This window comes from Lonchura striata, chromosome 10 (assembly GCF_050655825.1).
Source record: "Lonchura striata isolate lonStrDom1 chromosome 10, ASM5065582v1, whole genome shotgun sequence".
NCBI classification, from domain to species: domain Eukaryota; kingdom Metazoa; phylum Chordata; class Aves; order Passeriformes; family Estrildidae; genus Lonchura; species Lonchura striata.
Window position 1 is genome coordinate 22,389,843 of NC_140712.1, and position 24,680 is coordinate 22,414,522.

At 47.7% G+C, this 24,680-nt stretch overlaps 3 protein-coding genes across 4 annotated transcripts in view; all 3 read right to left on the reverse strand.

Moving 5' to 3' along the window:
- The window catches only part of CHSY1 (chondroitin sulfate synthase 1), a 74,845-nt gene extending 72,383 nt beyond the window's left edge, over nt 1-2,462 (reverse strand). The window contains exon 1 of the mRNA XM_021552637.4: nt 2,176-2,462. Within this exon, the coding sequence (XP_021408312.3) occupies nt 2,176-2,447 (272 nt within the window). The 5' untranslated portion in view covers nt 2,448-2,462. The remainder of the gene's footprint in view (nt 1-2,175) is intronic.
- Nucleotides 2,463-11,648: 9,186 nt separating this feature from the next.
- Nucleotides 11,649-17,686, reverse strand: SELENOS (selenoprotein S). 2 transcript variants are annotated; one of them, XM_085588963.1, is made up of 6 exons: nt 17,531-17,686; nt 17,284-17,418; nt 15,342-15,448; nt 14,580-14,669; nt 14,411-14,489; nt 11,649-12,459 (listed from the first exon to the last, which is right to left on the reverse strand). In XM_085588963.1, the coding sequence occupies exons 1-6, from the start codon at nt 17,610-17,612 to the stop codon at nt 12,374-12,376; spliced, it is 579 nt and encodes a 192-aa protein (XP_085445089.1). In that variant the 5' UTR covers nt 17,613-17,686; the 3' UTR covers nt 11,649-12,373. The 2 variants fall into 2 exon arrangements, with proteins under 2 accessions (XP_085445089.1, XP_085445090.1); XM_085588964.1 differs by having other exon boundaries at nt 14,411-14,486; nt 17,531-17,685.
- A 265-nt stretch (nt 17,687-17,951) lies between these two features.
- On the reverse strand, nt 17,952-23,636 carry SNRPA1 (small nuclear ribonucleoprotein polypeptide A'). The gene is made up of 9 exons (XM_021552565.4): nt 23,458-23,636; nt 22,632-22,779; nt 22,083-22,161; nt 21,680-21,726; nt 20,952-21,054; nt 20,230-20,309; nt 19,020-19,095; nt 18,579-18,672; nt 17,952-18,139 (listed from the first exon to the last, which is right to left on the reverse strand). Exons 1-9 carry the CDS (start codon nt 23,537-23,539, stop codon nt 18,081-18,083), a joined length of 768 nt encoding a protein of 255 aa, XP_021408240.1. The 5' UTR covers nt 23,540-23,636; the 3' UTR covers nt 17,952-18,080.
- Nucleotides 23,637-24,680: the final 1,044 nt, after the last annotated feature.

Genomic DNA, 24,680 nt, shown 5'->3' on the forward strand with positions numbered 1-24,680 from the left:
GTGAGAAAAACGCATTTAGCCCTACTAAGAGTCTCTTTATCCGTCTCTTCCAAGAACAGACATCATCTCTAGAGGTTAAACCAAAATAGCAGTGTAACAAAAAGCGATACTCAGATCTCCATCTAAGGGCTGAAGGAGCCCAATTCCGTTAGCTGAATTTGTTAAATTGCATCTTTAGCCATTGTTTTGTGAGAGCAGATGTCGTCGATCTTGTTCTCTAGACCCAGCTCCGCCACAGCACCAGATTGTTCAGCAAGCACAGGCAAAACCAGGGACAGGAATCCTTCCCACATCAGCAAAGAGAATTCCTCGCCAAAGAACACTCTGGACAGCACAGTGATAAATTTCCCTTTTCAGAATTCTTGACGCAAAATCTGATGGATGCTAGACAAACTATTCTGCCATAAAACCTGCTACACGATGTCCCAACACGACTCCAGCCTCTCTGTATGTAAATCTAAATTGCACAGCCTGTGAGATTTGCAATCCAAAACGCTCCATCCCACATGGTGAAGGAGAACATAACCCTGAAGAAACAGATTCCTTCACCCATTTCAAAGCATCAATCATGCGCTTTCTGTAACTTAATTACAGGTCTACTGCTGGAAGAAGGAATTAAGTTTCCATTAAAACCATTGCTGGTGGACAATATGCCTCAGATTGCCCAAATAAAGCAATTTTACTGCACTGGATGCTGATATAAAGACAGATTTCCTGAAACCAGAGCTGAGCTGGGTTAGTATAGTATGATGGCCTATCATACATAATTTTGCCACCCTGCTCTTACTGGCCAGTAGGGCCAAGTACTTTTCAGCCAGGGCAGGCAGGATGTGGAGAAGGGTTTGTTCTAACACAAGACTAAAGGGGATGTTTTATTAACGATCTGCCCCAGAGCTCCTGGCTGCTCCTCCGAGGGTGCTGCCTCAGCCAGAGCTGGGGTATACCCGAGCTGACATTTTAGCTCTTAACCCTTCCAGCTTTCCCAAGCAGGCTTCCCGTGCAGCCTCCCAGCACTGCCTGCTGGCGCACACACCGGAGCAATGAGCATATCCCAGCATATTTCAGCAGAGCAGAGAGTTGCACCAAAGCCACAGACACATCTCTCACAGAAGAGATTATTATCCTGATGCTGCCGAGGCTTTGGACAGAATTCCCGCTAGCCCGTGGCACGCACGGCCATGCCCAGCCACACCTGGGGACCGCGGGAAGCTGCACAGTGCAAAGCACCAAGACTGTTCCTGCTCCAAAATTAGGGGTGCTCAGGTAACAAACACACGGCTCGGAGACCCTGGCTCCTGCATTAGCTCAACCACTCTGAAGCACGGAGCGTTTCACCCAGGCTGACTCTCCTCATCCGAGCTGTTTCACTACCTGGTCCAGCCTCAGCAGCGGCTGCAGAGAGCCGAGGTGGGTTTTACTCTTTGTTCCCAGACGCCTTTTCTGGGTCTCATTCCCGAAGCATACGCTTTCATCTTAGCACAGTGGTCTTTGCTTCCCTATCCAGGGGATTACAGCAGTCCCCAAACTTTATTTCTGTTACCGTCAGGCTGTCAGCTCGCTCCACAAGCAGCAGCCAAGGATCGTACCAGCGTGGCGCAGCTGCGCCCGAGGCAGAGGCACCGAGGGACGCGCTTTGATGCCCGTGTCTCCGCCGGTGACCGGCAGTCACTGTCCCCTCGCATCGGCGGGGCTGCCTGACCCTCAGGCAAGGTCACTGGGGCCACCTGCCAGGTGGAACCTGGCCGAGCCAGACCCTGCGGGAGCGGCAAGGCGACTCACGGGACCCCTCGCGTCCCTGCCGAGCTGCCCGGGCAGCGGAGCCGCGCTCGGGCACCGCTGGTCCCGCAGCCCGCCCGGAGCGGAGCGCTGGGGCTGAGCGTGCCCCGCGGCTCGCTCGCACCTGCCCCGGGGCCGGCGGGGGCATCCTCGCTGTAAGGGCATCCCGGGCGGGGCGCTTTTACTCCGGGGGAACCGACCGACCGCCCCGAGTCCAGTTGAATGGGAGCGAACCGAGCCAAGCCCGGCTCGGCTGAATGGGAGCGAACCGAGCCAAGCCCGGCTCGGCTGAACGTGACCGAACCGAGCTGCGACGAGTCGAACCCACCTGAACCGACCCCAAGCCCATCCCAGACCCAGCCCAACGCAGCCCACCGGACCCCCATCCCCGCCGCTCACCGGTGCGCGGCCACGGCGCGGCTCCGCAGGTACTTCTGCGCCGTCATGACCCCCACGAAGAGGAAGCTCTGTGCCGGCGGGCCGGGGCGGCGCGGCGGGGCGGCGGCGGCGGCGGCGGGCGGCGGGCGGCAGCCCTGCGGGCGGGCTCGGTGGGGCCGCGCCGCCGCCGCCAGCTCGGAGGCGCGGGGCAGGACGAGGCGCGATGCGAGCACGAAGCCCAGCACCAGCCCCAGCAGGACGCTGAGCCAGGCGCGGCGGCCGCGGCCCGCCATGCCCGCCCGGCCCGCTGCTCACAGCGCCGCCGCCGCCGCCAGCCGCGCCGAGGCGCCCAGCGCCGCCATGGGGGAAGGGGCAGGGACGGGAAGCGGAGGGAGGGGAGCGGGGGGCCGCCCGCCTCCCCGGCCCTGCCCCTCGGCACAGGCGCCGTGTGCGGCCCCGCCGCGCTGCCCCTGGCCCCGCCCGGCCGTGCCGGACCGCCCCGGTGCGGGGCTGCGACGGGCCGTGGGCGGGGGGCGCCGGGACCCCGCTCCGGAGCGGCCCGGCAGCGGCGCCGCTGCACCTCCCGCCCCATCTCTGGAAGCGCTCCAGGCCCGGCTGGACGGGGCTTGGAGCAGCCCGGTCTGTGGGAAGGTGTCCCCGCTGCCCAGCGCGGGGAGCGGGATGAGATGAGCGCTGAGGGCCCTTCCACCCCGGACGTGTGACAGGGCCCGGCACCTTAACCAAGCATTCCACACAGGGAATAGGGAACCTGGCCCAGCATCCCACACTGGGACCTCAGGACTGGGACGCCAGAACCTCAGCCCAGCTGCCCAGATCAAGAGGAGCAGGAGGCTCGGAGAGTGTGGATGCTCAGCTCTGGGGACAGGGGCTGAGACGCTGGACATAACCCCAGCATCGGCATCCCAGCACCTGCGCCAAGGGCCAGAACTGGGAGCCCAGCCCTTCGGACTGCCATGGGGAGACGCTGGGGACAGATCCAGGATGGGCACCAGGTCGGGTCCCTGCTGCCCCATGGCACACGCAGAGCCCAGGGGGATGCAGGCAGTGAGGAGCAGCCTTCCAGCCCTGTTTGCCTGGCACTGGTGCATTTGTGCAGCACCGGCTGCATGGTGACAGGGAGCCAAGGCACAGGTTCTCTGTTTTTCTCCCACCTTTCTAATTAAACCAACCAGAAATAGGTCAGTCTGTTTCCATCCGCAGGCTATAGTGAGTGCTCAAGAGATTGAAGACTTTATTGCATGCAGATCTCTTTTTCCTTTGTCCACACTGAATCTCCACGTATGTTTCATCTACAGAGCACTTCAGCTTCAAATGCTGCAGCCACAAGCCCCTCACATTTCACAGAAAAAAAACCTTCCAGTCTCAACAGAAGAAACTTATCAAGTTCTACCCACTGACCTCCTGCTTATCATTGTGGTTTCTTCCATTTCCTGCCCACTTTGGCCTTTCCAATTGCCAGTCTTTTCCATTTTAAATTTTATTTATATCATGATGTCATCCACAACGAGCTGGGAAGAAGAAAGCCTTGGTGTAACGGCAGCAACCTCTTGAGCAAGAACCATTGCAAAAGAGGATATCGCACCACATTAATACTCTACAGTAATAAGCCAAAGAGACACATCCATGACAGATTTTTTATGATCACAAGATCATGTCTCGCTTCTGGGATTGAGCAGGTAATGACACAAACTGCTTATCTAATGAGCTCAATGATATGTCATGGAAAAAATGCTTTTGTTTGGGGTTTATTGCTCTTGTGATGGTGCAATCCTCACACCGAGGTCAGCACAGATGAATTCATGATGTCAGGAGCACAAATAACACAAGGAAAGTGCCACCAGGATTTATGGTATTAAACAACAATAAAATTGAAAACAAATAGAAACTAGCTAAGAAATACAAACAGTGAACAGGAAAGAAGAGCAGGGCATCTCCTTTTATTTGCCCATGGGCAGAACAGAGATTTACTGAGTGACACGTGTTTGTGTGAAGAGGAAGAGAACTAAATGGCGAAAAAGAGAGAAAGGAAGAACATTCCAAACTGGAATACACACAAGGCAGGTAAAGCCAGGAGGGGCAGGAACACCATTGCTTGGCAAAGGCCAGCTGGACATTATTCCTTTCTACTTCCCAGGGTTTGCAATGCTTCACAATTATTTCTAACTACTGGTGCACTGACCCTTTCCATGGAGCCTGGGGTCATCCTCAGCCTGTGCCACTCTGCACACATGGATCTTTTATTGGACTTTAAAAAAGTTCTTCATTAAACTGTGCTTCTCTCCTCTCCCCACAAGCCTGATCATCAGGTCCTGAAATACACAACACCAAGAGACAGTCAAGCTACAAAAAAAAGCAAGACCACTCCTTTCCAAGAGAGGCACATGTGGCAAGTCTATGAGCAGGAATGAGATTACCCTCTCCCTGCTTCAAATCAGCTGTAAAAATCTCATGATTTAAGGGAGAGCCACTGTGGCCTATGAATTACAGGAAAAGGCAGAGCTAGCGTGGTTAAAAGGCAATAAAAAGGAAAAAGGTTGGGGCTGGGGCTGAGGAGCTGTCAGTTGGCTTCTTCCCACAAAGAAAAGAAGTTAGTCATCAGAACTGAGAACTCCATGCGACTTCAGCACACATGGAAATGATGAAGCAGAGCAGCACATTCCCCTGATGGGTCTCCTCAGCCCAGAGCTCTCCTGGGCACGTTCCCACCTCGCTGCACCTCCAGAGCAGGTATGGTTCTGGAGCTCACCACGTGCAGGGGTGGTCAGAGAATGCTTGGGCAGGGGCAGGAGAAGGAAGGGCAGCTTTCCTGGTGCCAGGATCTGACCTGCAGAAGAGGCACAGTCAGATTTCATATGAGATCACACCCCAGCTCTAAGGCTGAGATGGCCAGCTGTGAAGAAGGGGTGCCACCTGGGAATGTTGCAACACTCACACAATTCCCACAGCACATCCACATGCCTGCCTTTGTGTCATTTATTGTGCCAGACTCGTTCCAAAGTGCTAGGTAGGCCTCTTTTACTGCTTCTGCCCCCTCCCCTACTCTTGCATAGAGCAGTTGCTGGAAAAAAAAGGGGGAAAAGCAGATTTAGAGACAACTTGAAGAGCATGGCTTAGTTCTTCCAGTGGAATTATAATACTGTTACCTGCCTAGAGTGTATTTTTAATCTGGATGGCAGCAAAAGGTCATACTGCATAATCACATTTAAGTGCCATTCCCTATTAATACAGCTCTTGATCTCAATAGCTATCACTATATATCATGGTTACTATATATTCAAGGATGTGATATTTTTTCTTTTGTAACACAGTCTACAAGCATGAAAGCATTTTTATGCAGCATGTTTTCAATTCGTTGTGGGATGGCTGGAGGAGGTATTCCAAGGGTTCTCCAAAATCTGCAGAGGATGCACATGGTGTGTGCTCATCTCCACGCTCCCATCCCACTCCCTCCAGGGGGATTAGCACCCAGACCAGCCGGTGAGGGCCCACTTGACAGGCCCACATGGTTTAGATTCATAATCAGATTAACAAAACTGTAATCCTATTTTTAAACAATGAAAAAGCCAAGTCCTTGAGCTGCCTGTGTGTGTGTGTGTGTGTGCATACAGAATAAATGTCATCCTTGTGGAATAAAGAACCTGAATACCAAATGAAAAAGTTTCTTCCACATAGAAGACTTTGTCCATTAGAGGAAAGGACTACCTTGCATTATTACCACTGCTTTTTCCCACTGATTTGATCTCCAGCAAGCCCACTTCCAATACTTGCAGGATTTACCTTCTATAAAGACACATTCTTTACCACATTTAAAAATAATAGTTACAGAAGTTAACTACTCCCCAAATGATCCAGAAACTTAAATTATGAATGTTCCAGTACTCAAACTTATACTTTAAAAACTGCCCAGGCACTGGAAAATGAGCTTACTTCATATATTCAATATAACAGACTCATGGTGGAAAAAATCTCACTGGGCAACCAGTAGCATTTGTCTCTGTCACAGTATTTCCAGCACTGCTGCATTTTCCCAGATGATGCGGAAAGTCCTTTCTCAGCTCCAGCACCCACCTTTTTTGGGTTTTTTTTTTGTTTTGTTGCTTGTTTTGTGGGTTTTTTTTGTGTTTTTTTTTGGTTGGTTGGTTTTTTGTATTGTTTTGGGGATTTTTGTTTGTTTGTTTTGGGGTTTTTTGTTTTTTTTTCTTTTTTTGTGGTTTGTTTGTTTTTTGGGTGTTTATTGGGGGTTTTTGTTTTTGGTTTTTTTTGGTGTTCTGGTTTTTTTTTTTCTTTTTTTGTGTTTTCTTGTTTTGTTTTGGTTTTTTGGCTTTTTTTTCTTTTTGGGGTTTTTTACTTTTTTGTGTTTTTGTATAGTTGGGTTTTTGGGGGTTTTTTGGTTGTTTTGGGGTTTTTTTTGGTGTTTTGGTTTTTTTGTTTTTTTTTTTTTGTGTGTGTGGTTTTTTTTTTTTTGGTTTGTTTTTGGGGGGTTTTTTAGGGTTTTTTTAGGTTTTGATTTATTTTGGGGGGGGTTGTGTTTTGGTTTTGGGGGGTTTTTGGCTGTTTTTTTGTTTTGGTTTGTTTTTTTGGTTTTTTTTTGGAGGGGGTTGTGTTTTGGTTTTGGGGGGTTTTTGTTTGGTTGTTTTTTTGTTTTGTTTTGGTTTTGTTGTTGTTTTTTTGGGGGGGGGCTGTGCTTTGGTTTTGGGGGGTTTTTGTTTGGTTGTTTTGTTTTGGGTTTTTTTTGTTGTTTTTTTTTGGGGGGGGCTGTGTTTTGGTTTTGGGGGGTTTTTGTTCGGTTGTTTTGTTTTGTTGGTTTTTTTTTGGGGGGGGCTGTGCTTTGGTTTTGGGGGGTTTTTGTTTGGTTGTTTTTTTGTTTTGTTTTGGTTTTGTTGTTGTTTTTTTTGGGGGGGGCTGTGCTTTGGTTTGGGGTGTTTTTGTTCGGTTGTTTTGTTTTGTTGTTGTTGTTGTTTTGGGGGGGGCTGTGTTTTGGTTTTGGGGGTTTTTGTTTGGTTGGTTGTTTTGTTTCTGTTGTTTTTTTTGGGGGGGGCTGTGCTTTGGTTTTCGGGGGTTTTTGTTCGGTTGTTTTGTTTTGTTTTGTTGTTGTTGTTGTTGTTTTGGGGGGGGCTGTGCTTTGGTTTTGGGGGGTTTTTGTTCGGTTGTTTTGTTTTGTTTTGTTGTTGTTGTTGTTGTTTTGGGGGGGCTGTGCTTTGGTTTTGGGGGGTTTTTGTTCGGTTGTTTTGTTTTTGTTGTTGTTGTTGTTTTGGGGGGGGCTGTGTTTTGGTTTGGGGGGTTTTTGTTCGGTTGTTTTTTTGTTTTGTTTTTGTTGTTGTTGTTGTTTTGGGGGGGGCTGTGTTTTGGTTTTGGGGGGTTTTTGTTCGGTTGTTTTTTTGTTTTGTTTTTGTTGTTGTTTTTTTTGGGGGGCTGTGCTTTGGTTTGGGGTGTTTTTGTTCGGTTGTTTTGTTTTGTTGTTTTTTTTGGGGGGGGCTGTGCTTTGGTTTGGGGGTGTTTTTGTTCGGTTGTTTTGTTTTGTTTTGTTGTTGTTGTTGTTTTGGGGGGGGCTGTGCTTTGGTTTTGGGGTGTTTTTGTTCGGTTGTTTTGTTTTGTTTTGTTTTTTTGTTGTTTTTCCCCCTGCCCATGCTGCTCCGGTCAGGGACTCGCCCCGCAGCGCCCGCGCTCGCTGCCGGAGCCGGCCCGACAGCGCCACCGCCCGGCCCCGCCGCGCAGCGCAGCGGCCGCGCCGGGAGCGCCCCGGGAAAACCCCGCTCGGCTCCGCCGCCGCCCGGCTGCGACCAGGGCACCGGCGTTTGAACGCGGTGATGCCACAGCCGGCTCAGGACCGCACTGGAAAAGCCCAGAATGTGCTTAAAAAGAGAACCTCAAGATGTCAGAGCCTAAAAAGCAGAACACCTAAAGAAGTGGCAGTTACATTGCCCAATAAATGGAATTCACAGGTGGTGTTGACCCCTCCCAGTATGTGATGAAGTAAAGCTGTATAACCTGTGGTTTTTTGCATTTTTCAAAGTGCATCTTTTAGGCCAAGCTGACAGTAACTCCCCATTTTAATGCAGGGTACTAGAACTAGACTTAAATGCCAGGTATTTCAGGGTATTCATTTGCCCTCTATTCTCTTTAAATAAAATTTGCTAAGTTCTTTTCCCTGCCTCCCTCCACAACTGTTACCCACAGAAGCAGCTTGGAAGCTCAGCTAAGTAACCACCACACAGAAAGAATCTATGGTAGAGGAAGGAGTGAAATTGTAAATTCACCAGTGGAGATCTTGCTCTGTGCTGAAAGTGCTTTTTAGCAGGTGTGCACTTCAAAATAAAATCACAGTAATCAGTACACAAGAACAGCACCTGCCTCCCTGCCAGTGCCTTGCCACAGAAACCTTCAACAAGAAATGTGTATTTTCTCCACTAAAGCTGAGCTGAGGGCACCTATTGCACTGAAGACATCGGTTTCTCATAAAAAAAAGAACAACAGAAGGTTTTGAAGTCACTGGCTCTGGAGCTGGGAATATGGGCAGGGTATGTGTCAGGCTGCCTTGGAAGCTCCCACAAAAATCAGCTACAGCAGCGCAGGGGCCAGGACACCACCCAGCCAGCAGCCGTGTGCTTTTCCTTTGTGGTTGCAGAGCTGTTCCAAAAGCCAAGCTTTCATTCCACACAGGAGGGAAGAAAAAAAAAAAAAAAAAAAACAACCCCCAAAGCTTCAGCCCATCCAAGTCTAGACCAGCTTTTTCTTTTTTTACAGCTGGAAATCGCATCGTTTCACTGTTCAGCTATAGCAGGGACAGAAATACGCTGAGCCTCACTGGGGCTAAACTGACCCCTGAAAAGGTGCCACTTTTTAGCCTGTGTAAGGACAAAATTCATCCAGAAGGTGGATCTGATGCTGAGATGGGTGCTGATGTGCAGCCAAGCTTGCAACTGCACAAGAAGGGAGCTGCCTGCTTGAGCAGGAGGCAGAAAGAAGAGCACTATAAGGATTTAAATGCAGCCAGTAACAACAGGGCTGCTGGTGAAACGTACAGGAGACCCTCAGGCTGGATGCCATCCCCCTTCACAGAACTCTGGAATGCAAAGTCATCTTCTAGGGAGGGGAATAAGACACACCTCTCCCCCTGCAAAAAAAAAACCCAAAAAACAATCTAAACAACTGAGCTGAGTATCAGCAGAGTCTGAGTAGAGAGCCACTACACAACAGCCCAACTCCTTGAGTTTTAAGTCAGAATAAAACTCAGTACAGAGCTGCATAAAACACAGATGAGATTTGTAAGTACTGGCATTTCACACCTGCACTCTGATTTTGCAAGGACAGCAGTTTCCTTGCAGATACAGGTGCAATTATAATTTTCATTCACACTGAATTTTGATTGAGAAACAGATAACTCTGGAACACCTGGGAACAGCTCTGCTGACAGAGTCCCCCATTGCCCTCACTCCCCCAACTCCCTCTTCTGTTTGTTATTAAAAATTTCCAGCATAAGGTATTTTTTAAACACCCAAGTATGCAGTATCACTCTTAAAATCTTCCCCTCATTTCACCATGTTTTTTAAAGACACAAATAAAGCCAAATAATTTTTATGAGTCTGACATCGTGGGTTGTTTTATTCAGTTTTAACTCCAGTGCTCCGGATCTCCTGATGAATAGTTAAGAGAACTACGCACAAACCAGATCTCATCTGCAATTTAAAGAAAATAAAAAACTCTGCTCCTCCAGCATATAAATCATCAAAAAAGCAACAAAAAAATACTTAGCTGCACTTCACAAGCAAGTAACATCTTCAGAATTTTTTGTGCCTCTGAATGTTTGCTTGATTTTTGGATTTTTTAACACCCAAACCAGATTATTCTTCAGTGGTTAAATACTATTATACAGCAGTTAAATAGCTTATTACCCAGCTTTTTCCAGATAGAGATATTTCCAGAATATCCGCATGAGTAAAGCAAAAGGCTTCTTGCATAACTGCTCTAGTGGGGGGAAAAAAAAAAATCTCCTGAAGGCTTTTTAATATGATCTTTCATAATTCAAGTTCTTGGGAATTCATACCAAACCAGGAACAATGGATTCATTAAATAGTTCACTTTCACCTAATGCTTTCTGCATGCTTCACTCCTGAGCTATGAAGCAGCAAGCAAACACCTTTCCATAATGCTTGTGGTCAGGGGAGAGCTTTCCATTTGAAGTCAGAGGAAAAACCCTTCCCTCTTGTGCAGGTTGTGAGCCAAAAGAAAAGTTTTATGAATGAGGTTTGTCCTCCCACCCTGTTCAATAGCTTAGAAGTGTCAGACTAAAAAAAAACTCAGGAACTTGAGGATTTAAAAAAAAAGACAAAAAAGGTTGAAGCTTCCAGAAATACATATTTCTTTTCATTTTCACTTGACATGTCCTATTAAACCTTAGAATTGGGCAAAAAGCCATATCCCTAGTCCTAGCCAGAAGCAAGTCTTGAGACACAGAGAAAGATTAGCATATGGTCAGTTAAGACCTGCTTATTTATTTTGCAAATATTTTTCTGAATAAACCCATCCCTGACTATTTTATGAACACAAGGATTTCTGCTTCTTTAAAACAACCTCCCCCATTTGTTTTTCTGCAGACAGTACCTCAGTCTGTTGCTCATTTCCCCAACACAAGGGGAAAAATGTTCCCTAAGGCATTACAACTTAGTCCTCTTTCCTGAGGAACCCTCTTCAGATCTTGAAAAGATCCTTCCCCACCTCTATTTCTTTTTGCTTTATGAAATTCAGGATTAAAACCTGAAGTTACATACACTGGCCTCTGAATGAATTTCCATAGGAACATCAACAGCCTCATTTCATCTTCCTGCACACGTGACCAAACACTTTGTTGTGTCTAAAACAAAAGGTTCTTGGCCTTTCAATTTCATTATCAACTTTAAAACTCTCTAAGTTCCTGCTGCATTTCTAGTCAAGAAAAATTTCAACATGCATATAAACAGTGTATACAAAGCTGACACTCCTATCTATTGATAAGTACAAATATCCCAAGAGTAAATATTCAGAAACAAGTGCTCAAACAGCCCTAAGGATCTACTGCTCCCTACCCCAATGCCCACAGACCAGCTCAGGAGCAGCAATTGGACTCAGGGACACTTATCCTAGGCCAACAGGAATTATTTCACTCCAAAGACAACCTGGATTTCATTTGTCTGTTGCATTTTAGAGAGAAAATCAAGGGGATGTGATGCTTGGAAAGTTTGGTTATGATGACCAGTTGTTTTCTGTCCTCAGTGCTGGACATACACCAGAAGGATGAACACCACATACTCCTTGCACCCCTCACTTGCCAGTGAGACACTCACTGGCCAGAGCCCTGCTCAGCACACATCACCCTCAGCTTTGGTGCTGCAGGGTCACTTCATCTCCCACCTTGCTTTATACACATTTATTGCACTGGAACAAATGCCTTCTATAAAAAAGATGCTGTAGAAAACCACGAGGCTGTAAATACTAGATTTGTGATGTTTGCAGTTATATTTAATATTAATAGTGTGTTGTTTTTACAAAGCAGTTGAAATAAAAAAAAGAAAGAAAACGTAATAGCAAGAATCCCCATCTCCTGTCTAGCATCAGTAATCCTCACTGGTTTGTTTACCATTTATAAGGAAAACATCATTCAAGCTGGCTTGTCACAGAGGCTCTTCTGCAATAACTGGCCTTCAGTGCAAATCCGTGGCGTTTGTCAGATCACCTGTGCTTTTTCTGAAAGTCCCTCTGCCTAAATTCAAGGTGTCTGCCAACAATAATATCCATCCTCTCTAAATGACTGTGTTTAGCTGGAAGATAAATCTGGTAACATGTCTGAGGATGGTAAATATCCTCATCTTACAGAGGTAAAGTGAGCACAGATAACTAAATTTGCCAGAAAGCCCAGATCTCACAATCCCAGGTAAATCCCCTTGGCTGGACACTATGCTCCCTCTCTACAGGAGAGTGAAAATTAACTGATTATATTGCAATTGCTTCTTTCTTTGCCCTCTCTAAGAGGATCAGCTATTCTTCTGGTTTAGGAGCAGCCAATGTGTTACAATTTGGAAGCGGTGTAAATAGAACAAAGAACTGTTTTAAGTTACCAAGTGCACTAAAGCAGCCCCAGAGGAGTGGCTGTGACAGGCCAGCTGCAGGCAGTGGGACAGGGGTGGGATCAGGCCTGGGATCAGACCAGGGGACACCAGGGACGTTAGCCTCATCCACCTGCGGACGGGCCCCGCCGGCCGGGCCTCCAGGAGCACGTCCCTCCTCCTTCTCCAGACAGGGGGTTATAGCCTGGAACACACAGGAGAAATCCACCCTGTTAATATTCATCCTCCACAGCCCTTCAGCAGCACACAAGGAACACCAAAAACAGATCTCATAATATTTACACCTTGCTCATACTTCACACACAGAGAATTTTAGGGAAAATGGAAGCACAGAAAACATCCAGACTTGAGAGGGTTTATTTCTTTAAAAGCTATTGCAAAGCACTTGTGTTTTAATTTGATCAATTTGGATTAAATAAAATTGAAATTAATTACCATTTAATTTTTCTAAGTCTGCACTCAAGCTGCAGTGCTGCTCTGCAGGATGAACAGAGCAGGAACAGCAGCTCTTACAGTAAACTCTGTAGAGTATCTGCTCTGCAAGAGCCCCAACAGTCAGGGACTTAAAACAATCCTTTATTCCAGTCCTGCAAGGAATACTCTGAAGGTCAAAAGGTAAATCCACTCATTAACACTGCAAAGTATTTTTTTAAAGTGTTTGAAAGGCAAGCATAGGCAGTAAGGCAAATACACTTTAGCTGAACATCCTAATGCTGTAACCATGGGAAACTTCATGTCAGGAGAACACACTGAGAAAGTCACAACTTGGCAAACATCTTCAATTTGTTCTGCACAAACCTAAGAACTCAAATCCTAGCAGCACTGCTAACGAGGGGATTTAAAAGGAACCTGTTCCACTGAAACTCCCAGCATCACCTTCATCTTTGAAATTTGTTTTTCTCATACCAAAGCCAAGTTTTGCTTTCTAGCTTAATTGAGCAGCTGAGCAGCACAGATGGTTCTTTCACTTCATGCTGATCTACCTCAGGAGATCTGAGACCTCTAATTCTGTAATTGGTTACTTAAGCAAGGACTTTGCTGAGGATTAAACTAGGACAGGTAGCAGGTGGAACTGTGCCCAAACCCAGCTGCCCTGATCCTGGCTCTCAGCACAGCTGACCCCTGCATTTCTCATCCCCCAGGGAGGTAAATATCCCATGACAGAGATACCAAAGATAGCTGACAGCATCAGACATCACACCCTCATAATCAACAACCTAAGATGAATCAATCTATTTGATTCCTTCAAATGCCAGGAAAAATACTCAAAGCAGAAATCCCAGCACTGTTATTGAGGTTTAGTATGTTTAATCAAGAATCCACAAGTTTTATACACCTAAGTCACTCAGCACTGCACCCTAAGTGGGCCTCCTTTTCAGCCTGATTGAGGCTGTCTGGATGATCCACTCCACCATGGAAAATTGTTATTAAAATACACCCAAATTAGCACCTGCAGGTATGGCAAGGGCTATTGGGCTGAGAGGAGAGGAAGCAGACTGCCTGCATGGCCAGTGAGCCTGACATGGGCAGTGTGAAGCCAAAGAAAGCACTTCATCCATCAGGATGGTTCCAGTAGGTAACTGAGTTTAACAGTGAGACCTTCTGGTGCTTTGTGAGTGTTGTTAAGAGTTTATAACAGGATTTAGATATTCAATAGATCATCACTGTGGTATATAAAAAATAAGATCACATTTTACATAATATTGTCTTTCATTGTCTGAATCTACATAATACACATTAAAATACCCTCTTCCTGCATTTAGTCAGTACTACAGGTGCTTTAAAGACAGACCAGATACTAAATTACTGAACTTCTAGAATAATGGGGGAAGGATCCCAGAACTACCGTAAGAATCTCTAATTCTGAGTGACAAAAATCTCAGTAAATTATGCCAAAGGATATTTACAAAAAAAACCTGGCACATTCTTTTCCCAGGTAAAACCACTCCCAAAACTTCCTGCCAGCTTTTGCACAAAGGACAGAGCCGTCCAGTTGATCAGAGATAAAGAGCTTGTTTGTAAGGAACGTTTTGTTTCTTCCTTGAAAAAGACAAAAACTATGTACAGAGCCCATAGATACAGCTGGAAAAATGCCCTGTTCCAAGCTCAGAGTGTCTGAAGGATTCCATACTCACCACCTCCTCTCAAAGGCTTTTTGTTTGGTTTAGATTTCAGGACTGTTGAGGCAGAAGAGGCACCAGATTCTGCTTCCTGCTGTTCAGAAAAGCAAAAGGTTACTCAATCTGAATTTCAGCTCCCTTAATCACAGGAACACAAGTGTGACCTGATGAACATGGCTGTTACCTGATTCAGTTTCAGGTTTCCTTTGTAGCTTTTTCCCTCTTGCATACTCTCCCACATGGCGATCTTCTGCCTTCGCCGCTCCTCCTCCAGCTACAGAACAAATCCAGGACACAGGCTTAATCTCAGTTCTCATCTTAAAACTAAGATTTCAGAGCTAACAGAATCCCCAGAAACAGCTACAACAGACTCCTCAAACTGTATTTATCTGATGCAGTTATGTCTGAGATTATGGAAGAATTTACTCTTTTTATACAGCCACATCTCTCCCCCTCCTCAGGATGTACTAACTGAATCTGCAGCTTCTTTTGGCCACTTGATGCTTTAAAAGATTTTGAAGGTAAAACAAAACCAAGTGGCAAGTTTAAACCCTGAGTCTATAAAAAGAACTAAGTAAAGCATATTGGAGTAATTTAATGCACAACCTGGAGTTCTACAGCACAAAGAAAGGATTCTTCCTTTGTTTTTAATGCCAATATTACTTGAAGCATCAGCTACAAACTGTAGCTACAAAGCTACATTTCTAACACTTATATTTGCCTTTAAGAGCACAAAACACACATGTGCTGTGGCACAGTTAATTTCAAGGCCAGCCAAACACTGCACACACCACAAAGCTCCTGCAGGTACAGATTTACCTGTGAAAAAATGAACACCAGGCCCACAGTGACCCTGGCTCACAATTACAATTTGCTGCTGTCTTTTACAGCAGCAAAGTGCTTGATGACAAATTTATGAGATAAAGGAAGAAATGCTCTCTGGTACCTGTCTTTGTTTTTCTTTGTATTTTTCTGCTTGTGCATTCAATTCCTCTTGCATCCTGAGGCGAGCTGCTGCCAAAGCTTCCTGTCTTCTTACCACCACATCAGGTTCTAGAAAATCAGGAAAGAGTTTGCAAAACTACTCAAAGTAAATCCTAGATGGTCTCCTCAAAGAGTTGTAATAAGGAAAGACTCACACCTCTTCCTGCAGCTGTTTTGCAGAAAATCACAGCTCAAGTTCAGTTTCCAGCTAATCTTTTGTAGTAGTTTATAATGCTGAATTAAACTTCATCATGTTCTACTGTTTTAAAGCAATTACTTTAGCAGGATTTTAATAAGGATATAAGTGTACCTAACCATAAAATTTAAACCTCACACTTCAAGGACACTTCCTTCTATTTCTGAAGGATTTGTTAGATACAAATTAATTCAGAAATATCACTCAGGCTTTGTAGGGACCATTTTTACCCAGAGAACTTCTTTTACGCAGAAGGATGAGGCAACCAGCCCACATTCACTCCCACTCCTTCTGGCAATGGGTCCTGCTGGTGTCAGTGCAGCAGGGATTTAACACCCTCCATCAGCAGAGAAATCATTTGCAAACATGACACACATCTCAGGAGACACCTGGAGGTCTCAGAAAATTCACACTGAGTCACTGCTGCTCTTCGTGAGTGACCTGTGAAGGTCAAAAGGAAAATTATACCCCCAAAAAAAGCCAAATGGTGTTATGTTTTCTTCCAGCAGCTGAAGCTTCTCCACATTTATTTGCCTCATTTTTTGCTATGATCCAGTGATGAATATGGAAAATAAATGTCAGAATTTTCAATAATTTCATTTTACAGGCAGTTTGGGCAATTAAATAGCCATTTAATTATCATCACAAAAGAAAAGCAGGAGGATAAGAGCACGGAAATAAGATTTTACTGTGGAGCCAACGTGTCCAAGGGATCAGTGCCAAGCACTCATGGATTTGGCAGATCCATGAGCACAGGCTGTGCTTTTCAGCAGGATCGTGACTGTGTGAGATTTACAACCTGTGCCACACTCCCAAAGATAACACACAGTGTCACACCCAAAACGTACACAGTTCTGCCAGAGCAGGAACTGGGAATGAGCAAGTGGAAGGGGGTGATGAATATTAATAAAAAGTGAATGTATATAGGAGTATTTCACCAATAAAGGATTTAGATTTGGGCATTTTGGCTTTGTTTGGTAAGTGGCCACAGGTGCTTCCAGCCTCCATCCCCTCTCCTGCCCCACCGAAGAGCAGATGTCGCACTCCTTCACTCTCAAACACGTCACTTGGGGACACAGCTTTTCCTTCAGAGCCTTTCACAAAGTTCCCTCGGCCCATCCCTTCCCCGTGAGCATCACCCTCCATCGAAACCCCTCGGGGCTGGTTCCGCCTCCCGAGCCCTGCGCGCATCTCGGACGGGGGCCGGGCCCGCGGAGCGCCAGCGGAGCCGGAGGGGCACGAACAGACAGACAAATAAATAAACACACAAACACCGCTCCGAGGGGCACGAACACACAAACACCGCTCCGAGGGGCACGAACAAACAATCACCGCTCCGAGGGGCACGAACACACAAACACCGCTCCGAGGGGCACGAACACACAAACACCGCTCCGAGGGGCACGAACAAACACCGCTCCGAGGGGCACGAACACACAATCACCGCTCCGAGGGGCACGAACACACAAACACCGCTCCGAGGGGCACGAACACACAAACACCGCTCCGAGGGGCACGAACAAACAATCACCGCTCCGAGGGGCACGAACACACAATCACCGCTCCGAGGGGCACGAACACACAAACACCGCTCCGAGGGGCACGAACACACAAACACCGCTCCGAGGGGCACGAACAAACAATCACCGCTCCGAGGGGCACGAACAAACAATCACCGCTCCGAGGCGCCGCAGCGCTCCGCACTCACCCTCCGCCGCCTCAGCCGCTCCGGGCCGGCCGCCCGGCCGCGCCGCCAGGCTGCGCGACACCTTCTGCACGAGGAGGTAGACGGCGACCGCGGCCAGCAGCACGTACCAGCCATAGCCGGACAGCACCGAGCCCACTGCCACGGGGACAGGCCGGGGGTGAGCGCGGGCCGCTCCGCAAGGGGCCCACCCGCGCCGGGGAGCGGCCCCGCCGCGCCCCGCGCTCCCCCCCGGCCCGCGGCCCCTCACCCGTGTGCTGCAGCGCCTCCAGGCCGCCCCGGCCCAGCGCCGGCCCGGGCCCGGCCGCGGGGCCGCCGTCCCCGAGATCCATCACCGCCGCCGCCGCCGCCTCACGTCCGGGCCCGCCCCGCTCCGCCAATCACCGCCCCGTCCGCCGCCGCCTCACATCCGGGCCCGCCCCGCTCCGCCAATCACCGCCCCGTCCGCCGCCGCCTCACGTCCGGGCCCGCCCCGCTCCGCCAATCACCGCCCCGTCCGCCGCCGCCAGGAAGCGCCGCGCCGCCGCTGGCAGAGTGCCCAAGATGACGTGCGGCTGCGCCGGCCAATGAGAGAAGGGGACAGGCGCAAAGCAGCCAATCAGGGTGCGCCAAAACGCCTTCCGTCCCGTCCCGCCCGCCCCGCCCGGGAAGCGGACGCGGCAGCACCGGGAGAAAAAGGCAGCGCTCGTTTATTGAACAGTGAAATGCGCCAGGACCGGAGCGATGGCCCCGCCGGGGACACCGGCACGGCACGGAACAGGAAAGGGCTCCTGGGGGGCCGGAGCGCGGCACGGCCCGGGCTACGATCCGTTTGGCACTGTGTCCTCTTCCATTTCTTCTTCACCGTCCTCCGATGGGCCTGAAAGGACACGTCAGAGTTTTAGCGCAGCTGCTGCAGACGTTGCTGTTCTTTTCCCACCCCTCAGCAGAAGAGAAATAACAGGAACGTTTAAAAACTCTACAGAAAGGAAAATCAGGTAGCCCCCATGTACAGAAACTGGCGCTATGGCCAGCCTACAGCTGAGATCTATCTCAGAGCTCCCAGACTCGTTGCTGAGGCACTGATGCTCGGCAGAGCTCCAGAGAGGCTCTGCAATTCATCTCATTTGGTTAAATAACTGGGATGAACTTTGGAGCACCTTGTTTGGTAGGTGACAGCCTGGAGCCGCACCCACTAGGGATGTGCTGCACAGGTGACAAACTGACACTTTGTCTGCCCAGCTCCCCGCAGAGATCACAGAGAGCATCAGAAGGGAGGGAGAGAGGCTCAGCTTAGGAAGAGCAGCAGAAGCAGTGACCTGGTTTCCGCTCCCTGCCGGGGATCTGGCCCGCCTGCAGCAAACCCTTCAGCCGCTCCACCTCCGCCAGCGTCGAGGCGTTCGCTATGGCAGCCTGAGAAACAGAGCTCAGTGAATCCTCACACACCTCAGAACAGCACAAAACCCAGAGTTCTACCAGTTAAGGGACACTGAACACCTAGGAAAAGACTACTAAATTCTAGTCCTAGAAAATTCTACAAATGACAAATTATTGCCTCCCCTCTCAGAAGAACTCTTAAGTTCAGGTTAACATTTCATTTAAGTTTTCAAAATACAGATAGGTCAGAAGAAAACTTACAGAAAATGAACCTAAACCAGAGCCAGGATACACTGATCTATTTGTCTGAACAGCACAGAGGAAACTTTTGTTCAGTTTGGATCCATGACAGCTTTTCTCCTCCACTTTTCTGACATATTTACCTTAATTGCCTCCACATCCCCTGGAGAGGGCCCAGTTTTCTTTTTGTCTGTTGGCAGACCAGCCCCTGGATTGAAACTTCAAAAGGAAAAAAAAAAGACCTGTTACACTTTTTGAAGAGTAGCTGCTTCTCTTAACTTGAAATGCTTCCAAACTAGGTTTGAAAGCATTTCATTCCATCAAGTGTAGTATCTTATCTTTGTTAACAAACTGATACAGTGAAGAATTGCCTCCTTCAGAAACACCAGCCACTTGTCCTCACTGAGCCATTCCCCCCCACCTTTTCATCTGCTCAGAGGCAGAACTTAACTTTATTCATCAGGCAGTTGACAAAAGCTCTTAAATTTGGATGTTGCTGAATACTCTGCTGGTCTGCTGCCATTACAAAAGCAGGGTGGATAAATAAAGAGTAACTGAAAATGAGGTTTCTGTTCCCATGTGTCAAATTTGGTATTTCAGCAGCCTAAAGAAAAGCCTACATTAAACTGGAATTCATATTAACAGTCAAAAGAAAAAGGCTATCTGCTGCTGCTGCTTTAAGGAGATCACCTGCTTATTCTAAAACTGTAACAGACCTGAATCCCTTTCAACTCACAAACTCAAGCTCAAATCCATCTCTTATAGGTTTAAATGCTAAATAATAAGTTCAAGACATTTTCCTATTTAACCATTAATTTGGAAGTCCTGTGATCTGAATCCTCATTACCAAATAGGTTGATCAAAACAGATGACGTACCACTTAACAATGAAACTAAATAAACATATAATGGAATACTTTAATTAAAGATTTTAATTTGTATTTCATCTCCTAACTACAGCAGATTTTGAAGTTTATTCCCAAAATAAACACATATTTATTTATTTTGGGAAATAAAATAATTTGGCCAAACAAAACCAATCACCAAGGAGAAAAACACCATCAACCACAAATTAAATAATGGCTACCTCTCTGCAGTTAAATAACAAAAATAAATTTAGGGTTTCCTGCTTGCTGATTTCAGTGAATCCACCTTGACTAAGTTAACTCTTTCAGAAATACTTCTGAGATGTATTCACCACCATCCAAAACTTGGACAAGGCATGTGTGGCTCCCAAAGCTTTTGAGGCATCCTGCCAGCAGCTGATATTTCAGTTTTCTGCCTGATACTGCACCCAAAGGAAGTGGTGTTTCTGAAGGAGGATGCCAGTGTAAATTTGTTTGTTTTATCTTACGTTTTTGCTCTCCTGGCAATATCCTTTGCAAGCTGTGCACCCCGTTTGCCCTTGAACATTTTCTCTGCCTCCTGTCGCTCCTACAGCGATACCACACACACACACACAAAGTTAATTTGAGAACATCACAGTTTGCAAAGCTTCTGTCTTGGCCAAGAAAGAGACTTTGGCTCATCCTCATCAGTGAAATTGGTACATGGAGACCAGATGTAAGAACAAGCAGATAAACACTGCCCAAACACTCAAAAGTTGTATCAACCTCGTGCTCTTAAAATGAAGAGCTCTTTCCCACACTCATCCCCCACCCAGGGCTGAGGGCTCTGGTGTTTGCTCATTTCTTTCTCTAGAGGTGTCTCCTACCAACACCAGAGGGACAAGAAAGAGTTAACACTAAACAAAGGCAATAGAACTTAATTAAACATAATTAAACAGCTTTTTAAAAATATTTTAATAAAATTAAAATATCCTTAACAGAAGGAAACCATGAAAGAAAACAATGAGAGCATTGTAGAGCCACTTACAGAGTTTCAATAAAATTTACAACTATGGCAACAAGATTGATGTTAGTGGTGAATTTTCAAAAGTGCAAAAAAAACCCCAAAAAAACCGAAACCGCAAAAAAACCCAAAAGAAAACCCTAAGAAGAAGCCCAACCAAAAAAAAACCAAACCAAAAAAACCCCACCAAGTACAAATACCTAAATCAAAAGCAAGCAGACTTACTTTGAGCTTCACTTTTTGAAAATCCAGCACTCTGACCTGGGGAACTTTATGAATTAAATATAATCTGTAATGTTTCTTATTTGTTACAGGATTCCTTAGAACGCTGTGAAGTAAATAAAGGTTATAAAGAGGCTCTTAATATAATTTTTTTTAATACACTTGTATTGAAATATATTAATATACTTGAAATGCATTAATGCACTTCCTGCTGTAACAGGTAACAAATAACATCATGAAATAAGTTCAGTGACAGTTCTTTGATATTATGGAAATTATAGTAAAAACTTGCACTTTAGCAATTCAGTAGATTTAACTGAAGGATGACATTAAGAACAACCTCAAAATAATCATAATACTCCCCCAAAAAAGTAACTGAAACATCACTTTATTATTACTGAAAAGTCCTTGTTTACATGTATTTAAAACTTTTTTTTATCAACAGATTAAACATCTTGGGTTTAGATTTTTAAAGGTTAAACTCACTTCAGCACTTGTGTATTGGTTTCTAGAGATGTTACATCTCATTAGAAACAGTCTGTCAGTAATATAAAACCTCAGCTATTAATTACCAGATGCTCATTAAGTTTATAAATTAAATTTTTAGACATAAAGGATCTGTCACATCAGCTCATAAAAAGCAGAGCATTCCAGACCAAAGCAAAGGGCCAGGCCAGCAGCAGAGTTCAAACACCAGAGAAAGAACAGCTTTTCTTTTTGGGGTTACATACCTCAGGTAAGTCAATGATTTAATACTTGATAATGGATCCAGTTCACCCTGGGTAAAGGGAGCACAGCAAGAAATTTTAAGCTCCTTTAGCAAAAAAAAAATCAACTATTTGAAAATAAAGTTCCTGAACTAATATATATTTTTGAGATTAATTAAATTACTGCAATTATTTTAATAGGAAAACCACTAAGCTTTGTGACTGCTGTTCCACTACATGATGCAAATCATGTTCATTAAAGCATGTACACCATTAACTACTGCCAAAACTGCAGGATGTTACTCTAAAGAGAAAGAACCAACTATTACCAAAAGGATATGGCAGTACTCTCAGGAAAATGGTCAATTAGAGAGATGAAAACCACAAATTTTAAGCTTGTTTAGCTTTATCCTGCATGCCAACTTACCAGTTCAGCAATGTTGTTGTTGGTAAGAATGAGCTCTGTGAGGCTGGGCAGAGCCTGCTCCAGGTTCTCACCAATCCGACTGAAGAACAAGAAAAAGCAAAGGTTTCATTTAGGGCAGGAATTAGCAATGCTGGAAACACACAGAGAAACTCAACAACCCAGTCTGACACTGGCAGAAGTCTGGGTGAGCATCCAAAACACTTTTCTAATAAAGCTGGCAATAAATCACTGCAAGAATATTAGGTGCAATGAGATTTAAATCCATTCCCTTGCAGGTATCCCTTTTCTCATGTCTTTCTGGAGCTGATTACTGAAATCCAAAGAAGTGGCCAGACCCCAAACTCTGCATCTCCTTGTCCTGGCTGAGAAACAAACACTGAATTTTGCATTGAATCAGAAAGAGGGCCCACACAGTCCTCAGTGCTGATTTTATTGCCTCAAACAAACACTCCTGCATCTGCCCAGCACTGAAAGATGCACACACACTCCTCTCCCCCAAGAGGATTTTCCTCTGCCCAGAGTCCCATCAGGCCAAAGCACAGCCCTTACCAAATCCTGTTGTTATTCATGAGGAGCGTTTTCAGCCTCCGCAGCAGGGGGAACCCGTCCAGCTTGCGGATCTCGTTGTCAGAGAAATCGATGGCATCAAACTGGTCCAGAGTGGCACCCAAGTTCTCAATGACAGGGATTTTATAGCCTGGAGAGAGAGCGCAGGGCAGGGATTAGATGGTGCCCACAGCAGAGCAGACAGAACAGAGTGTGTGGGGGCAAATCGGGATGCTGATAAGGCTCAGACAAAACACCTCGGGACTGATTCTGCTCCACACCACTCCCAGACCAAACTCTCCTCCTCAAGCCCAACAGCCCTCATGGCTTTTTGAATCCTTCATCCTCCCCCACAGCAAAACCCCAGCTCCCTGCCTGGACGTGTCCTCCGAGCCGAACCCACCTTTCACCGCCACAGCACATGCCTCCCACATTCCCTCCAGTATCGCCTTCTGGTGGTTGGCACGAGATGATCTTTAGGTTCCCTTCCATCCTAAAGCGTTCTAGCACTCTGTGATTCACGCCCTCACACCCCCCGCAGATCCCGAAGCCGCTGCAGCCTCTCCAGGCGCTCTTCACCCCCACCCCCGGCCGCCGCAGCCCCTCCAGCACCCTCCCGCGGCGTCCCCGTCCTCCTTCCGCACCTCCGGCCGCGGAAGGCGCCAGGCCCCACTGGGAGATCCATCACGGACCCTCCGAACCCCGTCACGGCCTCTCCTCCGGGACGCACCGCCAGGCCCCAGCACAGCCCCGCGCCCACCCCGGCCCGCAGCCCGCAGCCCTCAGCCCCTTCCCAGCGCGGCCCTCTCGCCCCGCGGGGCCCGCGCACCGCGCAGATCCAGCTCCCGGTCGCGGACGGCATTGGTGTACTGTGCCGCTTGCTCGATCAGCTCCGCCGTGAGCTTCACCATCGCGACAGACGGCGACAGACCGGGACACAGCGGGACACACAGCGGGACACACACAGCGGGACCCACCGCGCCGCGCCGCGCCGCCGCAGTACGCCGCGCCGAGCGCCGAGCGCCGAGCGCGCGCAGCCCGGGCGGCCGAGCGCCGAGACAGCGAGCGGCAGAGACCGCCTTCCCTTCCCCTCAGGGACCGGTGCGGCCCCGACAGCCCATCCCTGCCTTCCCCTCAGGGACTGATATATCCCCCAGCACCCCATCCCTGCCTCCCCTTCCCCTCAGGGACTGATATATCCCCCAGCACCCCATCCCTTCCCATCAAGGACTGATATATCCCCCAGCACCCCATCCCTGCCTCCCCTTCCCCTCATGGACTGATACCTCCCCAGCACCCCATCCCCGCGTTCTGCTCCTCCCGGGCCAGCTCCCAGCCCCACTCCCAAGCCATGGCTCACAAGCCCAGGAGGGATTTGGCTTTGCTGTCAGCACAGGTGTCCCCAGAGGTCCCCTCCCACCTTCTGGTGTTTCCAGGCGCAGATTTAGCTGCAGAAATCCGGGCAGAGCAGGAGGAGCACGCTTCACGCCATGGCTGGTGCTCCTCTTCAGACAGAACCGTGTTCAAACACTTGCTGCTCCCCAGGGCACCTTCTGCAGCAGCCACAGCTCTTGGTGCTCTCCATCCATCCCAGCAGCAGCTCAGCCTTTGCTCCTGGACATTGTTTTGCCCATAAACATCTTCCCCCTGCAGCTTTTGGGGCAGTTTCCCTGTCACTTCCACGTGCACTCCTGGTCTGAGGTGCTGTGGGAACACCCCACAGGCTGCAGCACCACACACCCTTTATCTGTGAGACAAAACGTGATCGCAAACGTCACGACATCCCCCTAACTGGCTTTGGGAATTTGGGGAACAGCAAGGAAGGGCTGGGAGTAGCGCTGGGGGAGCTGAGGGGGCTCTGGCTGCTGAGGCTGGGGCACTGCCTGGCACCACTGGGACAGGCACAGCTGGCGGGTGAGCCACACTGCAGTGACGGGACTGGAAGTGACATGTAAGGGACACCCCCAGGCCCCCAAAACCTGTTCAATGTCACCAAGCTGCTGCTTCTGGGGAAATCCTTCCCTGGCCTTCATGGCCCGCAGAGCAGAATGA